General features: G+C 35.8%; 3 protein-coding genes across 11 annotated transcripts; 1 reads left to right on the top strand and 2 right to left on the bottom strand.

Annotated features, from left to right (window-relative positions):
• Window positions 1–990: 990 nt before the first annotated feature.
• On the bottom strand, window positions 991–2,459 carry LOC114189686 (phosphoenolpyruvate carboxylase kinase 2-like). Its single transcript, XM_028078327.1, has 2 exons — window positions 1,622–2,459; window positions 991–1,517 (listed from the first exon to the last, which is right to left on the bottom strand). The coding sequence occupies exons 1-2, from the start codon at window positions 2,397–2,399 to the stop codon at window positions 1,471–1,473; spliced, it is 825 nt and encodes a 274-aa protein (XP_027934128.1). The 5' UTR covers window positions 2,400–2,459; the 3' UTR covers window positions 991–1,470.
• Window positions 2,460–4,886: 2,427 nt separating this feature from the next.
• LOC114192752 (probable serine/threonine protein phosphatase 2A regulatory subunit B''delta) lies at window positions 4,887–14,823 on the bottom strand. 9 transcript variants are annotated; one of them, XM_028082550.1, is made up of 13 exons: window positions 14,352–14,823; window positions 13,499–13,749; window positions 12,761–12,866; window positions 11,631–11,794; window positions 11,222–11,327; window positions 10,895–10,985; window positions 8,168–8,309; window positions 7,907–8,054; window positions 7,654–7,763; window positions 6,460–6,616; window positions 6,096–6,221; window positions 5,702–5,853; window positions 4,887–5,611 (listed from the first exon to the last, which is right to left on the bottom strand). In XM_028082550.1, the coding sequence occupies exons 1-12, from the start codon at window positions 14,493–14,495 to the stop codon at window positions 5,713–5,715; spliced, it is 1,686 nt and encodes a 561-aa protein (XP_027938351.1). In that variant the 5' UTR covers window positions 14,496–14,823; the 3' UTR covers window positions 4,887–5,611; window positions 5,702–5,712. The 9 variants fall into 9 exon arrangements, with proteins under 9 accessions (XP_027938351.1, XP_027938354.1, XP_027938352.1 ...); XM_028082553.1 differs by having other exon boundaries at window positions 4,887–5,488; XM_028082551.1 differs by having other exon boundaries at window positions 4,887–5,433.
• A 753-nt stretch (window positions 14,824–15,576) lies between these two features.
• Window positions 15,577–17,722, top strand: LOC114189869 (pentatricopeptide repeat-containing protein At3g04760, chloroplastic). The gene has a single exon (XM_028078590.1). It carries the CDS (start codon window positions 15,796–15,798, stop codon window positions 17,506–17,508), a length of 1,713 nt encoding a protein of 570 aa, XP_027934391.1. The 5' UTR covers window positions 15,577–15,795; the 3' UTR covers window positions 17,509–17,722.
• The last annotated feature ends 18 nt before the right edge of the window (window positions 17,723–17,740 follow it).

Raw genomic sequence — 17,740 nt, 5'->3', positions numbered from 1 at the left:
TTTTTAATTAAACTAAATATTTAACTTCTATTTATAAAGATTATAACTAATTTATTTTAAAATTTATTATTGGTTATGTTATTGTAGTAAAAAGATACAACAAATTAAATGTGATTATATAAAATATAAGCACAATATTCTTAAAAATAAGACAATGGAGAATATGTATAAAAGATACCGCCAAAGTAGTTAAAATACTAATACAATAAAATAAGTTATATTTTTAAATATTACATTTTTATAAATGTCTCCGTCAGAAGAACTATTTTCTAAAGGGTCTCAAAGCTAAATCCAAGGGCTATTGTAGACACTAACTTTTTTAATTATTATACTTTAATGCAAGTTTTTAGCAAATTTTCTCAATTGATATGGTGGTAAGGATTGGGATTAAATGATGTTTAATTTAACAAGCTGGATTTATATATATTTTTATTTAGCAACTTAATTGAGTTGAATTAGAGGTTAAGTAATTTAGAAAGGACTTATTTTGTAAACATTAAACTATCTCAAAATAAAAATTTAAACATTTTTTTTATAATTACAACATGAGGAGGATATATAAATATTAATGGTGTGATAACATACATTTATATTATAGCTACGGATATTTTATTCCAAAGAAAAGAAGTCTTCAGTCGTGCTGAAGACTCTGTAAACCTTAAAGACAGGTTCGCTTGTGGCTTGAAAATTCAGCAAGTCTAAATTGTTGCTGAAAGTACACACAAAATTTGACATGTGAGTATCTGAAATACACATCATAGATCTTCTTGGTGTGTGAAATTTAAAGTTCGAACAAAATAAATTTTAAAATTATCAATAAAATAACCACTAAAAATGTTCATTTGAAGCTTCATCTTCTTCCTCTGTATTTTCTCCTCCCTTCACTTCAAGGTTTTTCTTTTATCTTCCTCTCTGAATCGATTCTTTTACAGCAGAATCTGTATTTAATTTGATGATGAGGGTAAAAGAAAACGTTGAGATGAAAAGAGATTGAGAATCCAGTAACATTATTCACTCAAAATTACCATTATTATTATGGTTATTGCATTTACAAGAAGAACAGAGGCAGTTTGAAACTGCACTTTGTAGTGGGGGAGTCTGGGAGATAACCCACTTTCTCACTTTCTATACAGAGAAAATCATCGAGAGTGGAAGAAAACAAGATTCTCTGGACTCACATACATACATACATACAGAGTCTCCCTCAGATTCCATGATAAAAAACAAAAAAAAAGGGGAAAAAAATCTACTTGCAACCACCAGAATTTACAGAAGCTTCCTCTGTTCCGTTCCTTCCTCTGCCACCACGAGTAGACCAGCTTATTGTCATAGTAGAAGAGAACAAAGACAAGGGGCAAAATCAGCTACACCAACCATCTCAAGTAGCTTAGGTCGTCTCTCTCTTTCTCTTTCTCTCTATCTCTTTCTATATATATAAGTATATCTAGCTCCATTGCATTCATCTCACGTTCAAGTCAACTGAGCCGTGTCACCAGCACTCAAGATCCAAGGGTGTCCTACAGAGAGAGAAAAAAAAACCATCAACACAAAAGCCCCAAAATGAAGTACAAAGATGAAGATGGAAGAGTTGTTTGTTGTGCAGAAAGTGATGAGAACTTACTCAAGGCTTGTTCTGCTGAGAACCTTCTAGAAGGGTCTCGAGAGATCATTTTTCTGAGGAGATCCTTGGCGGCGGGGGAGACATTCCGGAAGATTCTAGAAGGGAAGCGGAGGTTAGCCCTAACGACAGCCTCAAAGATCTCAGCGGCAGAGTCTCCGTAGAAAGGAGGGATCCCTGCCAACATTATATACAAAATAACACCACAGCTCCACACATCAACTTTCTCATCATACTCCCTTCCCATCACAACCTCCGGCGCCACGTAGTACGGCGTCCCCACCACGCCACTCATGGTGCTCCCGTCGCCGAACCACTCCGCCGACCCGAAGTCCGCCAGCTTGAGATTATCCGCGGAGTCGAAGAGAACATTGTCGGGCTTGATGTCGCGGTGGGCCACGCCCATGCGGTGGCAGTGGGCCAGGGCTTCGAGAAGGCTCTTGATGAGGACGGCCGCCTGGGCCTCGGAGATTGGGCCGTTAACGATGCGGTCGAAGAGTGTGTGGGGCTGGCAGAGGTCCATGACGATGGAGAGATAATCGTCGTCCTCGAAGACATCGAAGATTTGAAGGACGTTTGGGTGAGGAGAGAGAAGAGTCATGAATTTTGGTTCGTTCTGGAGACACTCGCGGTCGGTGGAATCGGCGAGGAGAGACTTGTCGATGACCTTGCAGGCGTAGGGTTCGTTGGTGAGAGGGTCGAAACACCGGAAGATGGTTCCGAATCGTCCACGACCGATCTCCTCGTTTACCTGGTACTGCGTCTTCAGCGCTTCGCACATTCTTCTTTCTTCCGTTTTTTTTTTTCTCTTTTGTGTTGTGTTGTGGGGTTTGTTTGGTTACTCTGTTTTTATAGAAAAAAAGGGGAAACGCGAAAGATGGGGAAAGAAAGGGACCCAATGTGTGGCGGAGTATTGAAAAGGAATATTCGGTGTTGGATACCACTTCTTCACTCTTTCTTACACTACACCACTTATCACCTTCTCTCTCTGCCCTTCCCTTCAACTACATATACTAAAATAATAAATATGTTAACTAAAAACTTCGACCTACTTTTATTTATCTATTTATTATATTATAAATCTAATTACTAGATATGTTTTTTTAATTGAATATATTTTATATCGTTTAATAATAAAAATAAGTTAAGGTGGAGTTTTAAAAATGTTACCGTTTAGAATAACTAAATTCGAATGTTTAGGAATTAATTTACCGAATAGCATGACAGAAATGTTTGAAGGTGATAGTGAAACTATTTGTTTATTTGTTTGAAGTAGGATGAAAAAATTTCCTTGTGCTCGTGAATATTATTTGTGGCGTACCTGAACTGAACCATTGACATCCCTAATTTAAAGCACGTACAAGTGTCTATAATTAGGCGTGAATTAGAGAAATGAATTTGGTTTGTTATTCTGCAAGTTGAATCTCTTGGTTTGCTTTTGTTGTGTTTACAACTGCTTATTTTTAATGCTTTTATAAAGGAGGATTCTTTTTTCTTTGCATCTGAACACGAGGAGTAAACGAATTGGAATAAGGAAAGGCTATATCCTTAGAATATACCTCCTGAGGAACCGAAAGTCTTAATTTTTGTAATAGTCAGAAATTCGCATGACTTTTGTATTGAGGCTGAAGTTTGGTAAAGTAGCTGACTTCACCTCTATGGGCTTCTCACGCCTAGAGTTTGATTACAAACTCACAACCTAACTTCTACTGTGACACCACCTTTTCTTATTCAGAGTGAATTTTTTTTATCATATTTTATGTTATCAACTTTTTTTTTCCTAATTAGATTTGACACGAACACAGTATCACATTATTATTATTCCATTTCCTATATTTCTCCTTTTTTTTTTCTCCTACTTTCATATGCCATAAGCTCTATATTTTACATGTGTTGTAGATTGGATTTAAATTATTAGAAAAAATAGAATAAAAATATATTTTTCTTAAATTCTTCAAAATAATAATAATAATATTAGGCTCGATGCTTGATAGACGTAATCCAAATTGAACGGAACATTTTAGTGAACTCTATTTCTATTCTTTACAACCAAATCCAACTGGCCAAGGACATCCTATACGGCATATACACGTTTAACATTCAAGAAATAAAAATTATACCAAAATGAATATATTAATAATCGGGAAACTAATTTTTCTAACTAAAAGGGGTGGGATTTGGAGTTCTATCTAATCTATAAACTCAAACGATCTAACGCCCACAAAAATTAAATCCCAATTTTAAAAAAGCGCAGGATATTTTGATAAAATTAAACAAGTGGAAGATTTGTGGGGTACCAAGTGATTGTTCCCACCACCATAGCAATTTTTTTGCCTAAATCCAAGAACTGGATGGCTTCTTTTGGGGTCAATTTTCTGTTTTGTTAATTGTGAAATGTATTTTGTATTAGAAAGGTAAAGAAAAGTTATTGAGCTGGGTCCATTGAAAATGATGATAGGGATATGGACCACAGCTTTTCCGGATATGAAGCCATTAAGAAAAGAGCACCTTAAAAAAGATTAGGATTATTTATTTTTGAAAAATGGCAGGCTCCGTATGACTTACCGGACAGTGCAACGTACAAGACAGGATAATCGATCCAGATATTGGAGAGAAGAGTACGATTAGCAACCACGTTGCATAGCTTTATGCCACTCCAATTTACTCTTTCTACCCACGGGTACGATTAAGTCCATGCTTTAAGTGAGCTGGTCTTCACTCTTGACCCAACATTTCCCCCTCCAAAAAACACCACTCAGGGATGCACTACAATTTTGCGTTAAATTTCATTTATTTAACAAATTAATAGTTCTATAATTTTCAATTTGTAAGTATAGTCAGATGCACTTATACAAATTCAAATATGATTCAAAATGAGTCAATAAAGCCTGCACCTATCCAGTCAAATAATTGATTAGTAATTAAGACTTTGCCCAAAAATACTGACTCTACACTGTGTCAATAAATTATCAATCCAACTGATCAATCCCAAACCAATTACTAATTGACCTTTAAACAATCTGGGTAACATATTCCAGATATTGATTTCTTACTTGGGCTGCATTTTTTTAAGTCAATCTCAAATCCTAAAGCAATTTTTCTTTTCGCTCCTAAACTTAATACAAATAGGCACTTGGTCATCTTCAACCTTCATCTGGATTTAGCAATACCAGACAGAAGTCAGATAATTGAAAAGAAATATATGCAAAACACAAAGCGACTGGATGAAACGTACACACACCCTCTTCAGCCCACCGTCCTCCCAATAGAAAAAAACAGTCAACTAATATGTATACGGAAGAATCAATATAATCCTGCATACATCTTGAAAGATAAATCTTATCATCCAGAAAAAGAAAAAATGTGACATTTTTATTTGTCTAGCATTACTCGTTAAATCGACGCCTAACAAAAATATTCAGTGAAAGACGGCAACCAGAGATGATGAGACAAATGCACTCTTCAACAGATCTGGGGAAAAAGGGGGTCGATCACTGAAGCAAACTACTAAAAGTTCCAAAGGTGAGAAAATATTGCTACTTATGTTCCTTAACAACTTGGGTCCCCCAAATAACATACTCACTGATGTTAATAAGATTCAACCTTCTCAGAAAACATCCTCATTTTGCACGGATAGCGACAGAAGGCAACAAAACTTCCATGATAATGGCCCAAAGTTTTATCACTACCAGCATATCAGAATATTGTTGGAACTTGCCCACCAAAATCACATTTTCTTAGCTTCGGAATTTCCCACTAGTTGAAGCAAAATTGGCACAGTCCCCACTTAAAAGCTGATCCGGAGCCCAGTGTCTCTGAATAATGGCAAGTCTATCAGTTATGGGGCATTAATTTCTGTTCATCCCTGTGCTAATACACACACACAGACACACACATACATATATATACAATGCCCAAAATAAGAGAAATTCAGAATTTAAAAAAAAGAGAGAAGAGGGAATAGACACTGAACTGAACGAAGACCTCATGTTCCTGATTTCATTTTCAAGCAACATAAATCAAACTTCTAAGCATGTAGCATGGTCAGAAGTCAAAAGAAAGTATTATTTTGAAAACACTTACCTAAAATATCTTTAGAAAGGAGCCTCCAGTGATTCATCCCAGACTTCTGCACTTCCGTTGGAGACATCTTCTACGTCTTCTTCCATTGAAAGCCTGATGTATTCTCTATGAGCAAATCGGTCCCACTCTGTCAATGTTGGATTCTCACGTTCCTAATCACACAATACATGCATACCAATTACTAACGATGTCACTAACAGTATCCAAGCTCACATACAACTCAACAATGCAATAAAATTTATCAAATATTTCATGCACCTGACGGATCAAAAAAGGGTCACGAGTTTCAAAGGTCATGAATACATGCATACCAATTACTAACGATGTCACTAACAGTAGCCAAGCCCACCTACAACTTAACAATGCAATAAAATTTATCAAATATTTCATGCACCTGACGGATCAAAAATGGGTCACGAGTTTCAAAGGCCATGAACTTGTTGAGATTGAACAGGATGTTGAAAACACTTCCAGAAAGTTTACCACCTTTCAGATCACGCAGAGTTACAAAACTATCCTCCTGCAGAGCGAAAATTTCAACTGATTAAAAGTCATCCAAAATAATAAATCAGCACTGACATGACACCAACCAAAGATATAGAGGAAAAAAGAAGGGGAGCAAGATGTTTGGGATAAGCTGTATTCCAGGAAAAAAAATTAAACTGCTCACTAGATTTGCACTCACTTTTCCAGGTAATGTTACCTAACAATGTTATAATAACAGATCAAACAATCAGCAAAAAGACGGGAAGGCAAACCTTAGGTTTAATCATGTCAATTATCTGACATAATATGTCCTCAAAAAGCACAGGCTCTTGGGCCATGCACTCCATCCGATGCAATTGCTCCTCATAAAAAAATTGCAGTTCATTTCTTGTCAGAACTCCATTTCCATCCAAATCTATGCACTTGAACCTAATAGTAATATTTTCAAGTCAGCCTATACCATGATAGTTAAAAAGTTGGAAAATAAGTTAACCACAATGTCAAATATCAACTCCAATTAGCATGCTTTCTGGTGAAGAAGATATAAAAGAGCAGTTACAATGTAAAGCATATCATTTTGCTCCAACACTTTGCAAAAGATGAAAAGTATACTAATAAGTGCCAAAACAGTTGGGGAACCCACCTTTAAAAGCTAGATATTAAATGAGGAGAAAGAAAACACATAAATACTCCACCAAGCATTCCACACAACTCAATGTGGGGCTTAGGAACCCCATGATACCTATGTTCCTAGCACCAACCTAAGGGCCCATGTATCGGCAACTTTCACTCGACAGCACTTCACTCGGTGAACCCTTTGCAGGCAGCTTTTTCCGAGACATTACCAACCAGCCTTAAATTGATAAGTACCAAGGCAGTTTTGGGACCCATTTCAAAAGCTAGGTAGCTATTAAGGGGGAGAACCAAACACTAGTACTCCACTGAGAATTCCATACCACTCGATGTTCCTATCATATATTCCAAGTCCAGACTTAAAGTTAGATAGATGGAAAAGTGCAAAGGTTCATCTCATTATCAATTTTCCTATAATTGTTCTGCACAATATGGCCCAAATTTTCAATACTTCAGTTTCCACTGTCCGATTTTCTGATGTGCCAAGCATCCTTCAGCAACTCTCTTCTAGTATACTATAATCATTTGATACTAAACTTGATTAAACCATAGAATGATGCAGCTGACCAAACATACAACAACATATTCACGGTCTCAAGCACATGGGTTACTTGGCACAAATAGAACTGTTTTGCACAATGCCTTTGATTAATGTACATAACATTCTAGACGTCTAGCTACAGATAAAGCTTCATAAGAATGGACCCCAACACAGGGATGTGCACCATTCAAAATCCAATCAAATAAAGCAGCATCCTGAGAAACTAATCTGATAACTCCTTTCAGAAAAAGAAACCAACAAATGAAATAGATAATGAATGAGAAGCAAATACCAATACTCAAGACTTGGTTCAGATGGTTTATCCTCTTCTGCCAGTATGAAATAAACAAAATCTTCATATCCCATCTTTCCCCCAGCTTTACTGGTAAACTTTCTTGGGACCTGAGAGATAATATTGAAGCAAGTCAAAATCTGCATCTTCAGTAAATGATTTCATAAATAAAAGAGAAGGGGTGTTGGGTCCGTTACTGAAGTTAGAAACAATTAAATCCCAAAGACAGAAGAAACAAGTAATCTACACAAACCTGACAAAATATTCTATCAACAATTCGGTAGGTAAGCGCATGGTTACCATATCTGATAAGATTCTCTTTGTCTATCAGGAAATCATGGTCTGTATCCAGCTCCCAAAACTTGCAGTATATAACATAAAAATGCTCATAAGAGAAGTACCTACAGTAAATTATCAGGTCAAGTAAAAACAGTCAGTATATTTTGGTATGAAAATGTTTCGGCACCTAAACAGAGACAATGTGTAAAGTTAAAGATAATCATAGTTTATCTACCTCAAAACCTTATTGATATCTTCTTCTTCATCAGCATGCATCATTGCATCAATTATGTTTCCACGCTTCAGTTCCCTCAAAGTGAGACAACCATTTCCAGCTCTATTGATGTAGTAAAAGATTCTGTATATTACAGTTTCAGCTGGGACATTGAAAAAATAAATTAAGATTAGCGTACTCAATGCTAAATAAAATATTGCACCAGAAATCAAGACCAGTTAAAACCAAACTGGCATAGATTTCAAGTTTCAACAATCACCTTTAGAAGGCCACTGGAAAAGCTTCTGAATAATTTATTTGGAGTAACCAAAATGGTTCATAATTCTCATAAGCTTCTTTTAGCACATTCAAATAATTTCATAGTTAAATTTCCGATATAAACTATCATGTCATAAGAATAAGATTTAATTAAATAACTGCTTAACTAACCTATACCCAGTTGGATTTAAGGGGGAGAATTTAAAGACAAAGCAAGAACATAGAGAAGGAGTCTATTAATTCCGATCACTGGAAGGAGGAACTAAAAGTTAAATATGATGTAAAGTAGTTACCAGAAAGTTTGCTACAGATTTAATCTGGAAATTATGGAAAAAAGTTTAAAAACAAATTGGTTACATACTTCAATAAGGAATGTGGCAATGGAACTGTGTCAGGACAGTTCCCATTGAATGGCACTGCTCTAAATTCTAATACCATATTAAAATGGACTGGGCTTGTTCACCCTCAAAATCAAAAGTAGGCTCAAGGGAGGAAGATTCCCAAAGTTATAAAGCGACAACATTCTAGCCATATTTTTTACTTTAAGCAAAGTCGGACACCTTTACACACCCTTTATGCTAGACATTTGAAATCTGGAGCAGGAAGTTAGTGTTTAGATATTTGTACGTAACCCAACATTAATATTAGACAGACTTTAACACCACATTAATTTCAAAGAGAAACAGGATACAACTTATTTGGTAAAATTTGTATCACATAGGTTATATAGTAATAGACTTGGTGATGACTACCACCTAGGTCATTACTTTCTATGTTCCTTATATGTGTCAGGTTTTTTGAAATTTTTTGTTTGTCTTTATCTATTCTATTCAAATAAGATAACTAATATTTTTTTTCAATTATACAGTTAGTTCTCTATTAATTTTTAATTATTTATTTGCACATACAATGAAAGTGAAAAAGGAAAAACTAACACAATTTTATTATGAACTAGAAATGAAAAAAGGGTAAAATAGGAAACTTCTTAACAGTTTTATTACGATCAACAAAATTCATTGCATTTATTCATGTCTACATAAAAACCTTGCAAGATAGTTAAAAAGGAACAGGGGTAGTATTTGTTGAAAATCAGAGTAATATATTTTGTACTTATTGTAATAATGGTGGCCTATAAGAATGGAATATTTTTTATAGGAAACAGAATATACCCCATGTATGTATAATTAATGCAATAATAACACTATAAACTTGCATCCGTTGTTTATTCAGACACCATTTCAGTCAAATGTCAATGTTTTCTCTTTCTTAACAGTGTTAATTAAGTGGAACTACCTAAACAATAATTTACCAATGAAACGGTAAATGCATATAAACATGAGATACATGAATGGAGTCTGAAATATTAAGAATACGCTGCCCACTATAAAATCAGAAACATTGTAATTTACCAATTAAACAGTAAATGCATATAAACATGAGATACATGAATGGAGTCTGAAACATAAGAATGCTCTGCCTACTAGAAATCAGAAACAGTGAAACACATGCAGAAAAATCCCTGATTAATCTCACAACTGGAGTTCAAAAGCCTATTTATTTATACAAAATTAGACATTGCTTTCAGCCTTGCCCCTCCCCCCACACCTTATGAAGCTCATTTTTGTCGTCCTATCATCTGTATAACAAAGAGATGCACTCCAACCAAATATTATTGTCGTATTTATTTTGGATTACTGATACACGATGGCAAAAAAATAAGAATATGCCCATTTTTAGTACCAATGATATGCCTTCATCTTAAACATTGTTATTTATACTACGATAAATTTATGCTTCATACATATATGTTCTTACTCTGTTGATGTTACTTATTTTAATGCCTGCAACTATCCTTGTTTCTAATCATATGATTAACTTTGTTTTATTATCAGGAACTAGGAACGTATCACAAAGATACGGATAGGAACCAGAAAAATATGATAGAACAACCAACTCCAGTTGTATTAATAACAGAGGTTCCAACCAGAATCAATGAGATTAAGAGCATAGAAATAGCAGAAGGAAAAAATCATAACATGGAAAAATCGAGACAGCCCAATTCTCTCCCAAGTTCCAGACAATTCCAGCCTACTTTCCCTCTCCTACGACCTCCTATTTATACTTTCTCTCTCTTTAACAACTTATGCGCAGCCCAGGCCACCAATGCCAAGTCAGCAGTTAGTTAGGCACCCAATTATATCCTTATTCTGATCAAGTGTAGTATCTCACTTTCACTTCTGTATCCTAATGTACACCGTAGGCATAGGGGTCTTATTAGATGCCATGTCAAGTCACAACAGGACCAAGCCTGAGTATATCTCATGGAAACTGATTAGTAAATGAAACAAAATTTCCACTCGATAGGAAAAATAAAGTTTCAATGAACCATATGTGATAGAAGAGTTTAAAATCATTGCATCAATCTACAATTACAAACCCTATGCTTACAAAAAAAAAGCAATTACAAACCATATCGCTCTTGAAATTCAGGCGTGCTCTGCAGGAACTCCAGCCCTGGATGAGTTGCTAAAAGCTCACGTAGCACAGGCTTAAAATCATCCTGAAATGTAGTAGAGTATTGCTCTAAGAAAGATGGATATGAACAAAATATGAAAGGCAAAGAAATCAACAAGCAAGATCCCTTTAAAAAGATAAATCCTCCTAGAATGAAACTGAAATTAATATACGAAATGACATATTTTGATAGTCTAAGATTTAATGTACCTTTAGGATGAACAAAAGGAATTTAAAAGAAAGAAAAAGCCATGGGAAAGAAAAATAAATTAGAGAAAAAACCTGAGTAATGTAATTCAGCTGTGGTTGCTTTAATATTTTGAATATTACCGTAGCTATATCCATTGTCAACATGTTGCCATTAATCCAATATTCAACAAATGCGTTCCTATAGGAACATTTCACAAATTTAAGAATAAGTATAAGGAAATAATAACTGCTAGGCACAAGACCATTCATTAATGATTGCCTGCACTAGGCTAAAGGAGAGAACCAAATTAACCAATATACCTTATCAAATACAAAAAATTTCACCCAATAATTCAACCAGCATTGTGACAAAAAACGGAAAGTCATTCAGAAAAAGTAAAAGAATTTGCACTGAAAGCATTTCATTAGTATGCCTAGAAACATCTTTCCCGACTAAAATGGAAATTTACAAAGGGATTTCCCATATAGTGCCATCCACAACCTTGATGTCTTTGTTGTTTCAGTTGTCCAAGTTGCATGTCCAAGTTGCATCTGTGTGTGACATTCTCTTTGATTTCCCATCATTGATTCCAAATATCTGAACTTCGGAACTTGTGCAGTATCTTCTCCCAGTTTTACTTCCAATTGATTTTGCATTATTGATTGCTGTAATAGCAATACATATACTTAGCCTTACTTCTATTCAAACAAAACCCTTTATTTCCAAAGGTTCTTTCCAAAGCTCAAGTTTAGACTTAACTTTCCCTAATTTCTCAATTAAAACTATACCATTAAAAAACATGCAGTCAGGAGCACTGTAACGTAAATCTTTGGAAAGCACATCCAAGACTAGATTAAACAGATACAGACTCAAGTGTATACTAGATGTAATCCTGCCCTCCATTTTCTATGTGGGCTGGTTCCTCCTTCACTTTGGCCTCTCCTAAATACTGTCTGGCTTCCCCTTCCTTTGAGCCTTCGATGGTTCAATGCCAGAAAATGTGTTATAAAAATTGGTGCAAAGAATAAAACACCCTCAAAATTAAAAAGAAGATTTAGAAAATGAAATATAAGGTAGATCCGTTAAAATTAAAATTATTACCAAAACTGAAATCCAGAAGCAATAAATCCATTTTCTGGTAAAAAGTTTTTGAAATACCTCAATCTTATTACCTAGACCTAAAACTTTGAAATTCTCAACAGCTCAAACAAGAATCGCAATCCATGACACGAAAAAAGTTAACAAGTTTAAGAAAAATAAATTACAGACCTTGTCACAACACCAGTTCCATTGTCAATCTTTCGGAAAAGAGTAGTGGAAAAAAAAGATGGCAGCTTGCAAACTTCCTTAGTAATTGATTTGAATTCTGACATTTCAAGAAAACAAGTAAAATGATTCTCAGAACTGGCTGCTACAACTCTTTATGATATTAGAAAGTGAGTTTATATAGAACATCCCCATTTGATCTTTGGCAATATTTAAAATAAGTAATTTTTACTCAACTTAAAGAGGGTGGTGCGAATATCTGATTACTTAGAAAACTAGAACATGAAACTAATATAAAATCACTTTTCCCAGGTGCAACAAATGGCCCTTCAGGCTATATCAGCTACTTATGTGTGATATCTCACCATGCACCTGCAGGCCATCCATATGTTGAAGGAATGCTCGATCAGTTTTAAACAAGCACTGTTCTTTGAGGTCATTTGTAGGTGGACGTCCATTTTGATAGTAGAACTGCAAGTGAGCAAAGATTTGTTATGACATCAAAATGGCAGAAAACAAGGGACAAAAAAGGAAGGATAAAGACACACATAACAATCCCAGCAGAATAGAAAGGTACCTTCAAACAAAACCTAAGCTAAGAGAACTAGACAGCAGTTCTTAATAGGATTGGTATAAATTATTTGCTACATATTCATGGGGGGTTTGCCAGCAGGGTTGGAAGTGTTCTTCTACTTTGGAACAACTTTTTATTATTAAGTAACAAGCTTAAGAAAAACCACAATGTAAGAGTTTTTGTGATAATCTGCAGTTCATTCATTTCTTTGGAACATATGGTTGTTGTGCAAAGTCACATATTTAAGGATGTCTCTGTTAGTCGACTGTCTATAAATATATGGGATAGTATGGTTTATAGCCTTTCTTTGGTGTTCTGCAAGAGACTGTCTGGGTAAAATTTGTCATTTCATATAATATATGTTATGGGATTGAGCATCTAGGCTGAATTTTTTTCATCTTCTCAGAGAGGTATTTTTCTTTTTCTGTTTAGGAGGATGGCTTATCCTCCTTTTACAAATTCTTTGTTGAGTTTTTAAATTTCTTCCCTATTCTATAATACATTTTACAAATTAAAAGAAAAGGCATACCAGACTGCCCTAACCTGTGGTATCACTTCTTTAACTGGCTCACTGACTACTTTCAAAGGGGAACCGAAATTGGAAAAGCCAACTCTTTGTTTCAGAATGCGAGGGGAACCAGATGTCCTTGGTGAAAGAGGCGGAGCAGTGCCAGCAGGAAACATGGAAGGCGCAGAATTACTGGTAGCATTTGGACTAGAGCAATTCCCCGGGACATTCAAGGGAACACCTGACCTTGCTTCATTGAGTAACGACGTTACCTGAATAATTAAAAAGGGAGATGTTAAAACAATATCACCAACTTTGCAGGTGATTTTTTGTGGAATGTTCAGGAGAATGGCGTAACAGTTTCAGGAAATCCAAAAACAAAATACAAAAGCTAAAGCGTTCTCAACCAGCATTGCACACATTTCAGTTATTACCAGGAGCCTATCTATTGATATTGTTCTGGAGTAGATAGGATATACAAAAAATTGGTCATGGTCATTTGTCGTAAGAGATAGAACTATGGCAGTTGAAGTTGATTACTACACAATAATATGGAGAACAACTCATTCATCCCAGAAAAGTGATAATTCTCACACCTGTGTGGAACGGTACCCACAAGTCAACGAGTTAATATAATATAGGACTGATGCATCTTTTCCCCGAACCTTAATTATCTAAATAATCATTGTCTTGTAACCACGGATACTATATCTCACCCCTTTCAACACCAGCATTGATTTATTTCAAATCACTACATTCTTCATGCACACGTATACATACAAATATATCAACGAAGGGAACAAAAGAGAATTAATGAGACTCCTCAAATCCGCAATGTAGCAAAGTTCAGATTCCGAAACGGAAGGAAGCCTACCAATCGATTACTTTCCGGAAGCGACAACCATTGGTCGAAGAGCTTCTCGATGAAATTGTGGTTAGACTTGAGTGCCAAAGCGGGAAAGTCTGGGAGCAGCAACAATTCGACGTCCAACGACGCCGCATCAGTGACGACCTCCATGTTAATCTAAAACAATCTTGTTACCGTATCTCTCATTCACAAACGAAATCACTGCGCACAGAGATCAACGCTGATCCTAAGTTTTATTTTTCTTTCCTCCTTTAAAAAAATGCATTAAGTTGATACTGCAGTATCGAAATGGAACAAATGCGGTTCAGATATTCAGATTGGGAGCTTCAGGGGCAGAACCCTAGATCTCTACGAATTAAAATTTAGAATCAATCAACAAAAACATAAAATATGTACGGTAATGGTGATGTGATGAAATATTTGGAATGGACAGAAAGCGAAGGAAAACGAGAAAAGATTATTGAGAGAGAAGGAAAGAAAACGGAAGAGAGCGAGAATTTGTTGCATGTAATTTTATTTTATTTTTTATTTTTTTTGCAAAGAAAAATTAAATTAGAAAGCAACAGAAAAAAAAATAGACTTAATTTCTTTTCTATTATTTATTGATCATTCAGTAATTAAAAAGTATCAAAATAAGATAATTTTAAATTTCTAAAAATATAACTATGTAATTCTTTGGTTAGACAATATTAATTAACGTTAATCATAAATGGTATGATATGATATTATTAATAATTTACTATTAATTAGATGTAAATTTAAATTACTAAATTGCTAAAAGTCGAAAAGAATCTATAACAATATATAAAGAAGGAGATTCTCTTTTTTTATCCACAATTTAAAATACAAATTTTATCTTTTAAATATAATAATTTATTAAATTTTTAAAAAATTAATCGTTATTTTTACAAACTTTTTATAAAATCTGTTATTTATGCTTCTTCCCTTTTTTTATTTATTAATAATTATTTTTTCGTCTATTATGATATATTTCATTTAATTTATATATTAATTTAATAATATTATAATATTATCACCTATTAATATAACATATTTAGAAAATGTAAAAAAAATGTATACGGACTCGATAGCCTCCGTATTTACAGTGGTTAGTAATTATGTATTTTATAGTTGAAGACATGGTAATTCAATATAATTGTATTCTTAAATAAGTTTGAGCATTTTCTGTGTCTATGTGCCTCTCATCTCATCCATGAACACGAAAAAGATAGGATAAAAAAAATGTAAAGAAACATAAAATAATAATTGCGGTCTCGAATCCATTACCTTTGTATAGGTGTTGGATTCACGCCCCCAACTGCACTCTTTCCTCGTTCTTTCAACCCCTTATCCACAAACCAACCCCTAAATTTTCCTCTGCCACTTCCCTTGTGGGTACCCATTTGTCGATGAGTAGAGAAACCCAAAACTTGAACTCACAGCATCGTCAATGACAACAGTTTCAACCGAATTCCTGTCGCATACCCTCTCACTTCGAACAAATTCGAAGCGTTCGTGGCATCCAAAACCCAACGCTGTCATCAGATGCAGAATCCCGGTTCTGAATGAAGACAACCCCAGCAAGCGAAAGAACAACTACAATAAGGGAAACGGGAGGGTGAGTTCTTCAGACACCAGGCCCCGACACTACGACTTCCGAGACACCCATCACATGAAATCCCTCAACAGGTTGTGCAAAACGGGCAAGTACACCGAAGCCCTCTACTTTCTGGAGCAAATGGTGAAGAGGAATTACAAACCCGACGTCATTCTCTGCACCAAGCTCATCAAGGGCTTGTTCACTTCAAAGAAAACGGAGAAAGCGGTGCGAGTCATGGAGATTCTGGAAGAGCATGGTGACCCTGATGCTTTTGCTTACAATGCAGTGATTAGTGGGTTCTGCAGGAGCGATAGATTTGATGCTGCAAATGGGGTGCTTGTAAGAATGAAGAACAGAGGATTCTCCCCTGATGTTGTCACCTACAACATTCTAATTGGGAGCCTCTGTGCAAGGGGAAAGCTTGATTTGGCTATGAAGGTTATGGATCAGTTGATGAAAGATAACTGCAACCCTACTGTGATCACTTACACTATCTTGATAGAAGCGACTATCATACACGGTGGCATTGATGAGGCAATGAAGCTTCTCGACGAGATGGTGTCAAGAGGGCTTCAACCTGACATGTACACTTACAATGTGATTGTTAGGGGCATGTGCAAACGAGGTTTGGTGGATCGAGCGTTTGACTTTGTTTGCAATTTGAGCACCACCCCGAGTTTGAACCTCTACAACTTGGTTTTGAAGGGTCTTTTGAATGAGGGAAGATGGGAAACTGGGGAGAGGTTGATGTCTGATATGATGTTGAAGGGTTGCGAGCCGAATGTGGTGACTTACAGCGTTTTGATTAATTCGCTTTGCCGTGATGGCAAAACTGGGGAGGCTGTGGATTTGTTGAAGGTTATGAAGGAGAAAGGGTTGAGCCCTGATGCTTATTGCTATGATCCGTTGATTTCTGCGTTCTGCAAAGAGGGAAAAGTGGATTTGGCTATAGGGTTTGTGGATGATATGATATCTGCTGGGTGGTTACCTGATATTGTGAACTACAACACTATCATGGGGTCTCTGTGTAAGAAGGGAAGAGGGGATGAGGCTTTGACCATCTTTAAGAAGCTTGATGAAGTGGGGTGTCCTCCAAATGTGAGTTCATATAACACAATGTTGGGAGCACTGTGGAGTAGTGGGGACAAGATTAGAGCATTGGGGATGGTTTTGGAGATGCTGAACAATGGTGTTGATCCTGATAGGATCACTTATAATTCACTCATATCATGTTTGTGCAGAGATGGGATGGTGGATGAGGCCATTGGGTTGTTGGTGGACATGGAAAGGAGTGAGTGGCAACCTACTGTTATTAGTTACAACATTGTTCTTCTTGGGTTGTGCAAAGCACACAGAATGGTGGATGCCATTGAGGTGCTTGCTGTTATGGTTGACAATGGATGTCAGCCAAATGAAACAACCTACACGTTGTTGGTGGAAGGGGTTAGCTATGCTGGATGGCCAAGTGATGCTGTGGAGCTGGCAAAATCCCTTGCTAGTATTAATGCTATTTCTCAAGATTTATTCAGACGTTTAAACAAACAAAGCCTTTTCCGTGCCTGATTTATTTGGGTCTTCTAATTGAGAGTTTGTTCAGATCATCTTAATGTGTCATTTGCTAATTTACTGTTTTAGAGGGGCAGTTTGAAGGACAGAAAATATCAAATGGACTGTCATTACCAAGTCTCTATTGTTTCAAGTGCCAAATTTTTGCCTCGTTGTTTTCCGATGACTTGTACAGAAAATTGAAATCTGTCAAAATCTATTGCTTCTACAAGTATCCTTTCATGAACAT

This window comes from Vigna unguiculata, chromosome 7 (assembly GCF_004118075.2).
Source record: "Vigna unguiculata cultivar IT97K-499-35 chromosome 7, ASM411807v1, whole genome shotgun sequence".
NCBI classification, from domain to species: Eukaryota; Viridiplantae; Streptophyta; class Magnoliopsida; order Fabales; family Fabaceae; genus Vigna; species Vigna unguiculata.
The sequence above is the reverse complement of the archived record's forward strand: the minus strand, read 5'-3'. Positions and strand labels throughout refer to the sequence as shown.

Coding starts and splice junctions, on each gene's coding strand:
- LOC114189686 (XM_028078327.1), bottom strand. CDS start 2,399: ATGTGCGAAGCGCTGAAGACGCAGTACCAGGTAAACGAGGAGATCGGT. Junction 1,518..1,621: donor CTCAGCAGAACAAGCCTTGA/GTAAGTTCTCAT, acceptor CTCTCTCTGTAG/GACACCCTTGGATCTTGAGT.
- LOC114189869 (XM_028078590.1), top strand. CDS start 15,796: ATGACAACAGTTTCAACCGAATTCCTGTCGCATACCCTCTCACTTCGA.
- LOC114192752 (XM_028082549.1), bottom strand. CDS start 14,495: ATGGAGGTCGTCACTGATGCGGCGTCGTTGGACGTCGAATTGTTGCTG. Junction 8,310..10,894: donor TGAATTTCAAGAGCGATATG/GTTTGTAATTGC, acceptor TCAATGTCCCAG/CTGAAACTGTAATATACAGA. Junction 7,764..7,906: donor TTGATAGAATATTTTGTCAG/GTTTGTGTAGAT, acceptor ATTATCTCTCAG/GTCCCAAGAAAGTTTACCAG.